Consider the following 16,553-nt stretch of genomic DNA (forward strand, 5'->3'; position numbering starts at 1 on the left):
AAACTTCCTATTCAGGTGAATAAATCAGGAATTGTGGACAATTTCCAAGATGCTTCACAGCCCGATCAGCAGGTGTCTGGAGCAGCAAGGTCCTCACCTGTGCCAACTGTTTACACCGATCCTTGGTGGCGGCAGCATCCTCCTTCACAGCCACCAGTAACTTGTCCTTTTCCTGAAGCTGATGTACAAGTGCAGTCAGTTCGCCCTTACTGGACTGCAATTTAAAAAGGAATTGTAGAATTTGTGAGCAAGAGCTAATGAAACCAAATGCAGTATCTGACATCAAGTTGTGGGCCAATAAAATGATAATGAAATACTATAACATTATTTATTCTGTTTGGCAAAATATATTCTGAAAGTATCAATCGAGAAACAGTTTTACAAAGAATTACAGAACTTGAAATTCTAAATCCAGAGTCAACACCATGATTTCCCCTATTTTTGTCCTAGGAGGCGAAAAGACAAACTATCAAACAAATGGAAACTTTCATCAAGGCAGCAGTTGCCGTCACCTCCAAGAAAGAGCAAAGCTGTGAAGTTCAGGCAAAGCTTTACAAAACTATATCTGCAGTGATACTGATACACAGACATTTCCTCTCCCTTGTTTTTGATTGTTTTTATTTTATTTTAAAATTTTATCTCCCAAATTTAACAACATGCAGTGTTTGTCTTCAGGGGTCTGGCTTATTTCACTCCACGGAATAAGTTCACTCCAGTTGAGTTCATTTTGCTGCAAATGGTACAATCCCATTCTTTATTATAGCTGACTGATAGTCCATTGTGTATATACACCACATTTTCTCTTCATCCATTTATCTGACGATGAACACTTGCGTTGATTCCAAATTTTGTCTACTATGAAGAGTGCTACTATAAACATGGTGGTATAGAGATCTCCTTGATTCATTGTCCTTTCGGTATACACCCATTAGTGGACTTACTGAATCATAAAGCAAGACTTTCCGGTTCCGAAAAAACATCTCCAAACCGTTTTCCACAGTAACTTCACTAATTTTCATGCACGTGAACAGTATGTACATGTTCCCTGTTCTCCACATTCTTGTCCGCATTTATTACTCTGTGTTTTGGATTTTGGCCACTCCAACAGGAGTGAGGTGATACCTCACTGTGGATTTGATCTGCATTTCCCTAACAGCTGGTGATGCTGAGCATTTTTCCATGTATTTGTTGGCCACCTGTATGTCTCCTTCTGAAAAGCTGCTTAAGTGCTTTGCCCGTTTCTCAACTGTATTGGTTGTTTCTTCCATTGCTGAGTTAAACCCACTTTTTCCATTCTTCTCTACTTTGTCCCCTTTACACAAGAGCACAAGTGACCTTTCTGCCCATCCCTCCCTAGCCCCTGGACTCCGTGTCTTCACAACTCCTAGCATTTCCCTTCCTTCCCTCCTCAGCATCCCTTGCAGTGATGTTCCTAGCTGTCCAGCCGCTGGCCCTGACCAGGATCCCTTCCTCCTCAGCATCCGCTGTGGTGACATTCCAAGACCTCCAACGGCAGGTGTTGCCCAGAATTCCTTCCTGAGCATCCTTCTCACTTGCATGTGTTGCTTGGTCTAGCATAAATCCGCTATGAATGCAGCGATGACAAAGGACTACTTTCCTAAATCACTGCCTTTACAGCCTTTGAACTCTAGAGAAATACCCACATACATGGCACAAAGGATGCACAAAATGCCTTTCACAAGCCACTACTCACAACACCGTTATCACAACATGCTACCCAGTTACTTACAAGAGGGTACAGTTACTCTAGATTCTGTTAGCCACCGTATCGAACTGGTCAGCAAGTCCTCTAACTCTTCTCTCTGGCATCTACCAGTCACTGGGCTGCCCCTGCTCCACGCCTTTACTAAGCAAGGGAATCCACTCACATCTGGACTTTGCAACCCACTGAATAAAGTATGGACAAGATTCAGTTTCTATGGCAGGAAGAGGAAGAAATTAAACTCTACTAGGTTTCCTCAGATACAGGAACACTCGAGGGTAGAGTTGCTTCAGTAGAGAACAGAATCAGCCTGCTAGAAACCAAGAACAAGATTTTAAACAACTCCAAGGAGAAGGGAAAATGGGAACAGTTTCAGAAACACTGGATCTGTTTCACTCACTCTTCACAGACCTGAGCTGCTTAGGTCTGTCTCATTTACCACTCAGTCTCCAGAACTCAAAGCTGTCTCAAACAATGAAGCACTACTCCTGCCTCCCGGGCCACTACTAACACCCTTAGTCAGGAGACACTTCAACGATTTTTCTTTCTTATTTTAAAAGCAATGATTTCCAACACCTAGATAGTAATATATTAACTTCGGCTAGAAATTTTTTTCCTGCTTAAGAGCGTTTCCCAATTTTCAAAATAAATAGCTAACAATTCTTTTTAGACAGGTGCTCACCCAATTTCAATAAAATGAGCCAAAGGACAGATTCTTCACTCAAGAAATTTCTTTGGAACAGAACAATCGAACTGTGTAGTCAAAGTCATATAGAGTTATCAATTTACTCTGAGTACCCTCAAACTCCTTGTTTAATCCAGTCAGGCACCACTGGAAGCTGTCTGACAAGCATAGTACGTTACAAAATGCCATGGATTTCTAAAGCACACTGTTAACACTTGGAAGTAAAGACAGACTTATGCTGCTATGAAAAGAAAAGTCCAAACAGTTGTAAGACAAAACAGCAGGAAGAACAATTTTGACTGTGAACTCATGTTTGCCTTATAGAAGCAAAAAGATGGTTCTGTGACACCACCCCCAGGTCCAAAGCAGGAAAAAGTTTGTCCTGGGGCAGTGGTCATTTGATTGATTGGTAGGTGGGTGGCAGCCACGTAGAATGGGGGTGACGTGCTTCCAACTCTAAACCAGTGATCTAGCTGACCCATTTCAATCCCTCCTTAAAAATTCCTGACCCTTAATCTTAAGGGTTGCTGAAACATGCAGATTCATCACATCTTCTATAGTTACTTTTTGCTGATTAGCAGCATAGGGCTTATGCGTCCTGGATTTGGAAATCTCTCTCTAATAAATCCTTCTCATAAGCCAGAAAATGTCCTACCAATGTCAACGGTTGTATACCCGGCATCATTATCATCATTGCTCTGAGAAACTGTTGACTTGTTTGCACATGGTCAGCAATGAAAGTGGCCCAATCAAGGGACGTGTGTACCAAGGCCAGACCAACATCCACAGACTCTAGTCATTGAGACTGATGATCTTGACAAGCCTGAGGCCAGTACAACTTGAAAGCATGGGCTGCTTGCAGACACCAAAAGCCATTACTGCCCCTGCCAGTAGCAGGTGCTGTGGCCTGGACCAGGGAGCCTCGATGCACCAGACTATCAAGATCTCACATTTGCTGATGGACGCAGCAGCCTGACCCAGAGAGGCCGGTGGTGCCAGCATCAATAGCCCTCAGTGAACATCACCCCAGCCTATCTCCCTAGTCCCAAATGACCCCAGCCCAGACTCAGATTATGTCTTAAGTACAAAGAGAAAGTCACGAAGATTAATTTTTAAAGTAGTGAGTAATTAAACTTGCTTTATCTGTTACAGTCACTTTATAGTTATGTGGAAAAAAAAAAAAAAAAGAAAGAAAAGAGAAAAAAGAAAGTTAAAAGGAAACATGAATCTGAATCTGGAGACCATATTAGAAGCACAGAGGCAATAGGTTGGATTACAGCAGTCTTAATGTTGAGGGAAAGAAAAACCAAATTACCAAAGCTTTTACAGCAGGTTGATGGTTATAGGGTGGAATGGGGCCTAAGGATGTGTACACTACACATCAGAGCAAGAACAGTTAAGTCCATCCCCTAGTACTAAATACTACATACCATGTCATCTTATTTTAATAAGTAATACTGGAAACCTTATCACCTTTCCCAGTATTTAAATATACAAGTGGTATTACAGTGAGCATGACTCATAGGAACAGTGACGTTAGCTTCAGGGGACTTTTGTTTTGAGATATTTTACAAATTTTTCATTACAGTAGTGATTCTGGCATCTAAAAATCATTTCTTTTAAAACGGTACTATTACAATCACACACATACACACACACCAAACAACAATCCTTCAGGTTTTAATGTGCTATATTCAATCACAAAAACATTCTACAGGTATTATTGATACCACCTGACCTTGACATTAGTCCTTCAGTCAGAGCAAAGCAAGTTATACAATGTCCAACTGCCAAAGGCTAACATCTTCTCACTTAAAGCAATGATTCAAGAGACACTTGATTCAACTGCAGTAGTACACTTATTAGGAGACACGTGAAATAATTTCCGAAGTCCTAGGGAACCTCTAGGGGTAATTACATGCTTTGGGGCATTAGGGATGAGAGCAGACCACCATCCCTCTGGCAAAAGTTGTTTGATGAACTTGTAATTACTGCTCACAAATATAATCAACAAACACGTTTACCTTCTTGAAAGCCTCTTGTATCACACCAGACTTCTCCTTCAGCAGGTCCACAACACACACGGCCTCATCTTCAGAAAACATCATAGTCTTCAAGGACAGAAGAAAATCTTTAAATTTCACTTCAGCATTTTCTTAATTAAGAAAAAAAACAGGGAATTGACATTTTAAAAGACTTAAGTAGTGACTTCAACAAAGGTAAGCACTAAGAATTTCTGGCCCAGGAATTCATTACCAAGAGAAAGTACATTTATATCTTTGGTCAAATAATAAATGCTCAAATCAAGAGCAGGAGAAGTGTTTATCACCTATAACATGGGATAATTACATTAATCAAAATGCCAGCATGTCTTCACTTATATAACATATGCTAGTATCTACACTAGATATATAACAATATTCTTAACTTAAATAAACCTGCGACATTTAAACCAAAGTACACGGATGAGAAAATAAACTCTAAGATAATGGTAATAAATAAATCTGATTCTAAAAAGATTAAATACATACATACAAACATGCATTCACACACATATACACAATCCTGACAATAAAATCCTTGGGGAGGGCACTGTGGCACAGCTGGTTCCACTTCTAATTGAGACACCCACATCTTCCAACCCAGCTCCCTGCTAATGCAATCTAAAGAGACTGCCACTCCTCAAACCAAAACACATTAGCTGCATCATAAGCTGTAAAAACCTACTGGTTGCATGTGTAGAGACTAGAAGCACATAATTTTATGTCATCCTAAAACAGCTTTAAAAAAAAAATCATGCTTTTCAAAATAGATGAAGGCAGTTGTGAGTGATTAAAAATCTCATAGGAGGCCAAGCAGCTGAGGGACCCTGTGCCCCACCCCCGCCAGAGTCCTTCAGCACCGGGATTCCAGCAGCATGCACCATGCACTGCTGGAATGTGAAGATGCACTTGGCCCTCTCAGAAGTCAAGTGTTTTGAAAGCTTTCCATTCTTTAATTACCTTTGTCTGTCTCTGTCTTCAGTTTTTTAGCCCCAGGTTTCTGGATCCCTTCTACGTGGTCGGCTTTAATCAGATCAATAACCTCTCTCTTATCCATCCCAGGATTTGAGTTAGCATTGTCCATCAAAGGAACATAAGTGGTTGCATGAATAAGGGGTTCATCTATCAAGACTGCAATTTAAGTTCAACAAAACCATAATAAGAATTTGTAAGAACCAAAGAACTAAACAACATGCAAGAAAATGGTATATGCATTTTTTCAAAGCTCTAATACTAGCCATTTTAAGTTTCTATTTCATCATTTAACAAAGCAAAGCATTTCTAAATAAGCAGTATCGGCTTAATATTTTAAAGTAATGTTAAAATTTTAATAATCAAAAAATGTGTAGTATCTCCCCTCTAATAGTATTTAAAGCCTTCTTTCATTTCTTTAACATTTAAGTTTTGTTTTAATGGAAGTATCAATTCACATTCAATCAGTGTTCAAAAAAACAAATATTTATCTGTGTTGGTACTTTGCCTAATCCTTCATGCACTTAAGGAATTTATTAAGTTCCTTTTAATTACTAACTATAAAAGTCACAGTCACTGTTTCTTGAAAATATCTTTTCATTCTAACAATTATGCTTCTAATTCCCAAGGTACTTCTTACTACATCTGCCAAAACTTCCAGAACAATATTAAAAGCAGAGGAAGGAAGCCTACTAATTTTATTCCTGAAAAACTTCCAAACCTGATGTTTCTTGGTTAGAGATCCAAATTTCCAGGCCTAAAAGCAAATCTCTACACCCTACCTTTTCAGAGACAGCTTTGGTGTGCATATAATTCTCTCATATAAAATTAAATGCATCAAACACTTGTGGCACAGTGAGTTAAACCACTGTTTGCAATGCCCACATACCACATCCAGGCCAGCCCTGGCTGCTTCTGATCCTGTTTCCTGCTAACGTAGCTGGAAAAGGAGCAGAGAATGGGCCAAGTACTCATACCACTCAAGTGAGAGACCAAAATGAAGTCCTGGGCTTCTCGCGTCAGTCCAACCCTTTAGCCATTTAGTGAGCGTGACACAGTAAGTGGAAGAGTTCTCCTTCTGTAGCCTATCTTTCAAATAAATAGATCTTCTTAAATTTAAATACTGGGGCTGGTGCCTCAGTGTAATAACTAAAGCTGCCTTCTGCTACACAGTATCTCATTTGGACATCAGTTCAAGTCCTGGCTACTCCACTTCCAAGCTAGCTCCCTGATAAAGCACCTGGAAAAGCAGCTGAAGATGATCCAAGTACTTGGAATTCTGTCCCCACATGAGACTCAAGGAAGTACCTGGCTTCAGATGGGCCCAGTTCCAACCTTTACAGCCATTTCGGGAAGCTGACCACTGAAGGGAAAATCTTCAATCTTTCTACTTCTAACAAATAAATAAATCTTAATATATTCAGGTAATGTTTCTTACAGACCTGATTGTTTTACAAATTATAATTTTAATGCAAGTAATAAAATTTCACTTTTCTTCTTTCCAAATTTAGTGTTTCTAACACTGGTTGAAACCACAATCCAGTAATATCTGAAAATCACTGCTTTCTTTTTTTTTTTTTTTTAAGATTTATTTATTTATTGGAAAGGCAGATATACAGAGAGGAGGAGAGACAGAGAGGAAGATCTTCCATCCGATGATTCACTCCCCAAGTGACCGCAACGGCCGGTGCTGTGCCGATCCAAAGCCAGGATCCAGAAACTTCTTCCAGGTATCCCACATGGGTGCAGGGTCCCAAAGCTTTGGGCTGTCCTCAACTGCTTTCCCAGGCCACAAGCAGGGAGCTGCATGGGAAGTGGAGCTGCCAGTGTTAGAACCGGCACCCACATGGGATCCTGGGGCTTTCAAGGCGAGGATTTTAGCCGCTAGGCCACGCTGCCAGGCCCTGAAAATTACTGCTTTCTTTAGAAAATTCCTCACAAAAAAGACTGTTCCATTACTGTTAAATTAGATGCTAACTATAAACCCATGCATACCTTTCCTAGGAAATAGCAGAGAATGCAGAGTAATCCAGTTAGCATCCTCAAGTATAACATTTGAGTGGTATTTAAAGGTAAAAATATTCAGAGACTTTTTCTTATATATGGTTTGTATGCTACTCACATTTTTGAAAAGAAAAAAAAACTGATGCATTTAACTTAAAAACCAGTGAGACAGAAAAGAGAGCACTTCCACTTGCTGGCTCACTCTCCAAATGGCTGGACAGTCTGGGCTGGGCCAGACTGAAGTCAGGAGCTTGGTCTCATAGCAGGGGCCCAAGGACGCAGGACATCTGCTGCTGCTGCTTCCCCAGGAACTCTGCCAGGGAGCCCGACTGGGAAATGGAGCAGTCAGGACTCAAACCAGTGTTCATTCAGGATGCCAGGATCACAAGCAGCAACTTAACCTCAGTTTTCTAAAACTGAGTTTAAAATGAATATAGTTTAAAGGCTTGGCATTTTTTAAGATTTCAAATAATCTTTGCATCACAAATTTAAATTCTGCCCATCTGTGAAAGCACTACAAAGCCACAATGCTTTGTATTGTACATTACAATTAGCTGCTACAGCACAGATTACTGGAATGCCTAAGTCACAGCTGTACTGCCCTAGGTTAATCCTAACGCAGACCTGGGGACCCGGCAGGTGGTGGGTCAAGCAGCTGGGCACCCACAGCTCACGTGGTACTGAACTCTCGGCTCCTACCTTCACCCTGGTCCTGCCCTGCATACTGCAGGCACTTGGGGAGTATACCAGCACATACAGGATCGACCTCTACGCTATCTGTTCATGTCTCAAAGAAATAAATACTGAGGACCCCACAAGCCCGGTCCTACCATATTTTTCTAAAATTATCATTTATAAAACAAATATCTACACATTTTCACCATTTTCTGTCTTCTGCTTCTTTGACGAAACTTTCTTCTTCGCCGTTACAATTTCTTGCTTAGTCTCTGGATGGGGGGGTAACACTTCTTGTTTTTTTGAAGGTGCCATGATAGTTTCTACCTTTTTTTCCTGGTCATCTTCAGCAAACAAAAATGGAAACAATCATCATAGCAAACCATGAACACAGCACAAAACATGCAATTAATAATAAATCTCAGAATGCTTTACCACTACAATTTTAAAGTCTGACATAACATTCACCAACAACTTACATTCTAAATTTTTTCTTACTCTACTACATCACTTCTTCCATGTAACTGCCTTTCTTTTATAACTCATCCCAAAGCCACTTCCAGCTCAATTCTGCAACAAGCCTAAAAAATTAAAACTCCCCCATCTTGTTATCCCTGGCTGCCAACACCCTGGTCTGCACTGTTTCAATCAATCATTTCTCAACTACTGAAACCTTATTTTTATCTCTTGCAGTATATAAAAGGATGAACTCAGAACCCTCATGTTCCAAACACCAATACTCTGCAAATAAATCTCATTAATCCTTACCTGACTAATCATTAGCATTTCCTTCTATTGGTCTCTAGCTCTTAAAATTCTCTCCTCCCCACTATGTTAAGTGAAATAAGCCAGTAATAAAAGAGTAAATAATGTATGTCTTAATGAACCTCCTACAGGATGGGATTCATGAAGTCAGAAAATAGGGGTGGAGAAAAGGGGAATGAGGAAGTAGTGTTAACTAGTGCAGGGAGCTGAGTTCAGAAGACAGCAGGAGGTGGTGACTACGCAAGCATGTGAATGAACAGGACACTTAGGGGAAAATGGAGGCAGGCATTTGATGCAACGGTTAACGTGCCTAATGATACATCCACATGTCCATAACAGAATGTCTGGGTTCCACTCTGGCCTCGGATCCCTCTTGTAAACTCTAGGAGGCAGCTCTTACAGCAGCTGCAGCCAATGTGGGAGGTCCAGACTCAGTGCTCTGCATCGCCCCTCACCCAGCTGCTTTGGCTACTTGGGGGAGTAAACAAGTAGGTGACAAACCCCTGTCCTATCTGCTTTGCAATATATTTTTTTAATGATTAAAATGGTAAGATGCCATGTTTTCTTTATCTTCCACAAGAAAACAAAAAATTCCCTATCAGCTCCCCTGAGAATGCTACATGGAATATTCCTTTGCAGCCTCCCATGTATCGCCCCTACAGAACACCTCATATCCTCATCCCCTTGGAGGATCTTATCCACACTCACAAGTACAACTCCCTTTATGCTAAGGCCTCTGAAAATACACTGTGACCTTAAGACTCTGCCCCAACCTATCCTATCCTTGTTGCTCTCCAAGTGGATGGTCCCAAAGGCACTTGGAAGACAAACTGAAAGCTTTTATTTCCACAAACACATTTAGCCTTTAACAGCCCCTAAGCTAGTGTTTGCTGCAACCAGGGATTGCCAAGGTTTTTTTTCTGTAAAGGGATACAGAATGAGAAGGTTAGGCTCTGTGGGCCACACAGACTCTGTCACAGCTATTCAAGTCGACACTGCAGTGTGAAAGCCCTCACAGATGGATGTACTTGAACAACTGCTACAGCACACAATAAACTTCATGAGGACAGGCATCTTGTCTAGCTATCAAGACATCCATCAGGATGCCCACGTCCCACATCCAAGGGGCTATCTGCAATGGCCAGCTCCTGTTCCTGACTCCAGCTCCCTGCTAATGAGGGCCCTGGGAGGCAGTGGTAACAGCTCAAGTGGTTGGGTTCTTGCCATCCTCCCGGGTCCTCTGAGGTGGGTTCCCAGATTCCAGCTCCACCTCCAACTCCTCAGGAACTGAGGCGTGAATCTACATGAGAATGGTTTAGCTCTTCCTCTTGGCCTCTCAAATAAATTTTAAAAATAAAAATTACAGAGGTTTGAGTCAGAATTTCCACATTTCTCCAAATATTCTTTTGGCCTTTCTTTACCAACAACTTAAAATGTAAAAGCTATTCTCAGCTCATAGGCCACTGAAAAAGAGAGAGGCTGGCCAGATTTGACTCACAGATTTCAATTTACCAACCTTGACCCTTTGTCTTTATTTTCCACACTGTATATAACGAGGTTAACCATATCATTTTCCCTTTGTATGCCTAATTCATACCTTTTAGGTCTACATCCTAACTTTGAGCAACTATAATTATCTCTTAAATGGTTAACCTATATCAAATAATGTCCCATGAAAACTATTCTCACAAGTTTTCTGACAAGGAAATCTAAGATACAAATATGCTTGGAAATATAAACATGGCTACAACCTATAAATCCCAGCGCCTTAATACAATCTACAAAAACCATGATCTAGCCACTGCTACCTTTTCCGTAATATTCCCTACCACTCTTCACACTTGCTCTTAGCCATTTTACATGGCTCAATAACACGGTACTGCATTATCTCTGCGCTTTCACTCAATGCAAAACAAGACTCCACTATTTGCATGATGAAGAGATTCAATCTTAATGACCCAACTCAGGCACTGTCCCTGTAGGGCATAGCTGCTTTGGCTTCTCTGTTTCTCCTCTACTGTGTATGTCTCTTATATAAATCACTTTTTATTAATAGCTTTCATGTCCTGTTACCCCACTAAAACATGGGGTGCTTACTTTTGCATGTGTATTGCCTTGCCTTGGTTATAGCTGGCAAGCCAATATCTAAAATTCAATACACTTAATTTTCACACTCCCCAACTTAACAGTAAGTTCTTTCATACAAGGCCCACACAGCACCATTCACAAGCCCTTTCTACTGTATAGCTGTCCCTTGGAATATTAGTCTCAGGATCTCATACCCCGGACATGAAAACCCATGGGTTTTGAAGTCCGTTATATAAAAGCATCTAGAATTTACACAGAACCTACATCCATCCTTCCATATACTTTAAATCATCTCTACCATTACCCTGAGCACCTGATACAACATGAATGCCAATGGTGGTTTTACTGTATTGCTTAGGAAATAATAACAAAAAAGAGAAGAGTTTGCACACATTCAGTATAACACTTTTTCCCCAAAATATTTTTAATCTGGGGCTGACTGAATCCAATAACGTAGAATCTCATGGATTCAGAGTGATGACTAAAATAAGAAAATTAGCTCATACTTAAGCAAAATCTAAAATTACTTTTAGGTGGTCCATACTATAACTGGGTACACCTCAGAATTCTTACATTGGTGCAGACAAACCTAGATCATGATACTAAATGTTTTTTTATTACAATGACCTATGTTTGTGCCTACATACCATTTCCTTTATAGCCATACTATTTAGTATCCTATCAAAAAATAATTACATGACAAATGCTTGTAAAGTGAAATCAAAGAAACTATGACTTATCTTTTCATCTTTAATTCTAATTACATTGATTATAAATTGTTGGTTGGAATAAATAGACTTTTAGCTTACTGATATTTACAGGTCCTTGGTAGCTTTAGTAAAATCAGCTAAGCTATATTTTATAGCATTTCATTAAAAGCTTTCTTTATATTTACAATATCAAGTTTAGTTTTAAATGCTGTTTTGTAAGCAATACTAATTTCTACCACTAATCAATATTAACGAGAACAGTGAAAAGAATAATCCTTATTTCAGACTCCAACATGCTCATGTCACCAACTATCTGAATTGCAAAGACCTAAAGTTATTAAGAGAAACGGAATCATGCAGTAAAGTCAAACAGATTCTAATACCGCTTCCATTTTTAGACTTCTTCTGCCCTGGTTTCTTCTTGAAGATGGCTGCTTCAGAGGGCGGGGTGGGCTGCTTAGTAACTGGGACGGGCTCTGCTTTTTTACCAGGATTCTTCGATGCATCTCCTTCTTTGATGACCTGATCTTCAAGGACGGGCTTTGCTTTCTTTTCCTTCTTTTTTCTTTCCCGAACACTAGCAGTTTCAACCACATTCAGTGGAGCAGGTACAACCTGCTCATCTTCTACAGCCAAAGCATCGGATAATTTAAAATCTCGAGCCACGCTCTCAGAATCGGACTCATGGAGGTTTCCATTTTGTATTTCTTTCTTTTTATTTTTCTTCTTTTCTGCTTTCTTTTTATCTGTTTTGGTAGGAATAAGCTTTTGTTCTCTCTTCTGTTTTGCAAGAACTTCATCATACAGTGTTTCTTTCATGAAAAGCCAGAAGAAGAGGAAAATTACTGTAATAACAACTGAAGGAATAAGGACAATAAAATATGTTGACTCATAAAACTCCATGGTGCTTTCGTTACCGTGATCCCATAAAACCTAAATGGGGAAGGGTGGGAGACAAAAAACAGAGAAAAATCTCAATCTCTGAAAACAAATTCACACATTATTTGCTCTTTTAAAGCAGAGTTTCAGAAATACCTGCCTAATCTACAAATCTACACAGGTTACTAGTTGTTTAAACCACATACTTGATCATGCTGTCTATTACAACTCAAATCACTGTGAAAGAAATATGAATATGAGTGGTAACTATGAAGATAATTTTAACAAGCCCTTCCATTTTCAAGTTATGCAAAAAGACCTTAGTACAAAGAAACGAAACTTAAATGTTCATTGTCCCCACCAAATGTCCATTTTTGGCTGGAGTATTTAGCTTTTTCCTTTTACTCCATAATGATGATAAATCCAACATGAGAAAATAAAGAGGGATTAACTATTACCAACATTTGTATAGTCATCAGAAATACCTACTCTTGAAGGCAAACATAAAATAGGTAGTTTATTCCTTCACTAACAGATTTAAGACTACTCACAAACAAGTAATGACTAGATAAAGAAATCAAATTCCACTTAAACAGAGAAACATTATTCAAAGGATTATTTTAGGCTTTCTAAAACACTTGCTTTTAAGTTGGATAAATCTGTGTTTGTGCATTATGAACTTTACCAGAACTCATGAATTTTACACGACAAATAAAACTACTGTCACTTGTCTGTTAACAACCAAGACAGTGTTAACATTATGAACTTGAACTTACTAAAGCCTTGTCTTTCAATTAATTTATATCTCATTGAAAAATGTGTTGCAAACATGAGAGCAATAGTTCTCAACATGCGTATTATTAAACTTTGTGCATGCACTGTCATTTAACAGTCAATAGTTCCCTACACAATTTCTATAATAGCATTAATATATCCTGAACTTACTAAGCCAAGCTAAAGAGGGAATCATGTGCTAATAAAATGCTAAAAGAAACCTTACTCAACATTGTTCTTCTCTGCTGATTCACATTATTTAATACAAACTATCCAGGCTTCACATTGATTAAACATATTTAATGCACCTAATTAAGTACTACTGGTCAACAGGAATGCTCTTTTTGTTGTTGTTGTTGTATTACTGGATTTTTGTTTTGGGGGCTATGTATTTGTTTGTTTGTTTTTTACAAAGAGACTGTTCCAACTTCTCTAAGGAGGGAAAGGTGAGAACAGTGAGTTATTCCAGTTTTTTGCTTTAAGGAAATAGAAGGCTAAAGCAGTCAGAGAAGGGGGGGGGGGCGGGCAGGTGAAGCCAGAGTTAGAAAAGCATGATGAGTAACAGCAAGCTATAGCCCCAGGAGCTTAAGAACAGACTCTAGGATCAAGCTGAATCAGAAAAGTCTAGGAGGGCCCCATGTGGTGGCGCAGTGGTTAAGGTCCTCGCCTTGCACGCCCAGGATCCCATATGGGCGCCGGTTCTAATCCTGGCAGCCCCACTTTCCATCCAGCTCCCTATCTGTGGCCTGGGGGAAAGCACTCGAGGACGGCCCAAGGCCACCCGATGGGAGACCCAGAAGAGGCCTGGGAAAGCACTGGAGGACGGCCCAAGGCCACCCGATGAGAGACCCAGAAGAGGCTACTGGCTTCAGATTGGCATAGTATCGACATCTACCTTTGTGCTCACTTGGGGAGCGAATCATCGGACGGAAGATCTTCCTCTCTGTCTCTCCTTTCTGTATATCCGCCTTTCCAATAAAAATAAAATCTTTTTTTTTTTAGCTTTTACTTCTTTATTTCTTTTTTTTATTATTGTTAATAACATTGTATTATGTGATACAGTTTTATAGGTGCTTGGATTTCCCCTGCTCCTCCCACAACCCTCCCCCCACGGTGGATTCCTCCACCTTGCTGCATAACCACAGTTCAAGTTCAGTTGAGATTCCTTCATTGCAAGCACATACCCAGCATTGAGTCCAGCATTTTATTGTCCTGATAACTTTCACGGCTTCTAGGATAAGACAGGCCACAAGACCACATGAACCCTGAGACCAGAATTCCTCAAATGTTCTAATAGCTTTCTACTTTACTTTGTAGGTGCCAGACCGGACTGGTGGGATCAAGCTTTCTGTCTCAATCCATGAGATTCCCTTCACAAAATCCAACTTCCTCCTGAGCTCACCTGAGTAACTTCCTGAAATGAAGCCTAATCCAAAGGCCAAAGCATGAAGACAGAAAATGTCTTTATTCCTATGCCACGATAATCCCAATTCTTTATCCCATCAGCATGGTTTATGAAAAAAGTACATAAAGTTGTTCAGAGCAACATTATACTCAAAATTGAACCTACATAAAATACATTAAATTTACAAATATTAATTCATAATAAACATCAGAAAAATTAGAAACACTAAGACTGTTAAATTCGGTGTTGCTAAAAGTCAATAATGATTTTTCTTACATGATCAAAACATATTTAATAGGTTCAATAACCTAAAAGTTAATAGAGTTGTGCCAGAATCAAGTGTATGGTCTTACCTGCCTTAAAATTTGCTTTAAACTGTTAAACAGAAATGCCTAAAAACATTCCATTCTTTTAAAAATGCCAACTATTAGGTTGTTACACATGCTAGCACACATGAGAGCCAGAATGGGTGTGGGTCAGCTGGGTTAGGCCACAGCACTAACTGGTAAGTGCCAGGACTGGGTGGGAGTCACGTCAGGCTGGACCACAATATCTCCTGGTGGGTGCAAGATCCAAACCTGGGAGCATGCCTGGTAGAACTGTGGGCACTCCCCTGTTAGACTGTAACTACCACTGGTGAGAATGAGAGACAAAGCTGGGTGCCGGCCACACTGGACAGGGCACCTGTCAGCATACATGAGGACTGGATCTGGGGGCTGGTCAGCTAACTCTCAGCACCTACGGGTATGCATGAGAGACAAGTGGGATACAGGTTGGGCTAGGCTGAGCTGGGCTGGGGTAGGCTTGGGTAGGCTGGGGTAGGCTACAGCATGTGCAAAATTCAGGGCTGAGGGTGGACTTGGTGGAAGTTAGTAGAGGTCACCCCGACTAGGCCATGGCACCCGCTAAAATGCATGAGGACTGAGTCTGTGGCAGGATGGCTAGGCTAGGCCACAGCACCCACCAGTTCATGTGAGATACAGGGCTGGGGCAGAATTGACCAGGCAGTTGCATCCACCTGTATGTACACTGGCTGTTGCAAGTGATAAACCAAATCTGACCTTGTACTGGCTGTGGCACACAAGAGTCAAGTCTGAGGTAATCCCAAGCAAGATTTCCTGGGAGATTCAACTAGACTGCTGGACTCAGACTCCAGCCACAGGGAAAATCACAGGATGTGTGCTCCAACCTTGGAGTGCATGTGTCAGCACTGGGCCACCTCAGTTGCTGATGCCTGTACAGTGCACAACACGCTCAGATTCACATCAGGAACAAGACAGCCAGCACATCTAGGCCAGCAGGGAACATCAGCTGCCCCATTAGATGATGGAGGGTAGAACAGGTTGGATAATTCTCATGGTTAAGCTTTGTAGCATGTTCCTGGGCCTGTAGCTGCACTAAAGGTGGAATTGGTCAGCCAACAGACTGGGAGGGATTTCCTCAACCATGCAGTGATGAAGCTGACAAACAACACAACTCCTCAGGTAGACCCTCGGAACACTGCTCCCCACACCAAGCTCTCCCAAGTGTCATCAAATGCGTGTCTCCCATCCCTAGCTTCTGATGTTGTCCGACAGCAAGGAGCAACCCCCAACCCCCCTCCCCTGTGGATCTATGAGGAAAAAAATATTGAAACATTTATCCCACCCACCTTTCTCCATACCTGACACTCTCCACCCTAATCAGAGGCCCCCATGGCCATGCATTCCTCTCAACTACGCAAACAATTTTTAAAATATAAGATAACTCAAGAAATAGCAAAGTGAATGCTTAAGGCTTAGTGAATAAATACAGTATCAATTAATATATCTGCATGATTAATCATGGGATC

General features: G+C 40.6%; 1 protein-coding gene across 8 annotated transcripts in view; it reads right to left on the reverse strand.

The window, feature by feature from the left end:
* The window catches only part of KTN1 (kinectin 1), an 86,712-nt gene that overhangs the window by 53,428 nt on the left and 16,731 nt on the right, over positions 1–16,553 (reverse strand). For 6 of the 8 annotated variants that reach the window (XM_040969934.1, XM_040969930.1, XM_040969929.1 and 3 more), the window contains exons 2-6: positions 12,048–12,597; positions 8,308–8,445; positions 5,411–5,581; positions 4,433–4,563; positions 98–214 (exon numbers count right to left, since the gene is read on the reverse strand). In XM_040969934.1, coding sequence (XP_040825868.1) covers positions 98–214; positions 4,433–4,563; positions 5,411–5,581; positions 8,308–8,445; positions 12,048–12,567 — 1,077 coding nt within the window. In that variant the 5' untranslated portion in view covers positions 12,568–12,597. The remainder of the gene's footprint in view (positions 1–97; positions 215–4,432; positions 4,564–5,410; positions 5,582–8,307; positions 8,446–12,047; positions 12,598–16,553) is intronic. The other 2 variants (XM_040969931.1, XM_040969932.1) reach the window with 2 other exon arrangements.

Source organism: Ochotona curzoniae, unplaced genomic scaffold (genome assembly GCF_017591425.1).
Source record: "Ochotona curzoniae isolate NIBS_2020 unplaced genomic scaffold, NIBS_Ocur_1.0 scaffold_4701, whole genome shotgun sequence".
Taxonomy (NCBI): Eukaryota; Metazoa; Chordata; class Mammalia; order Lagomorpha; family Ochotonidae; genus Ochotona; species Ochotona curzoniae.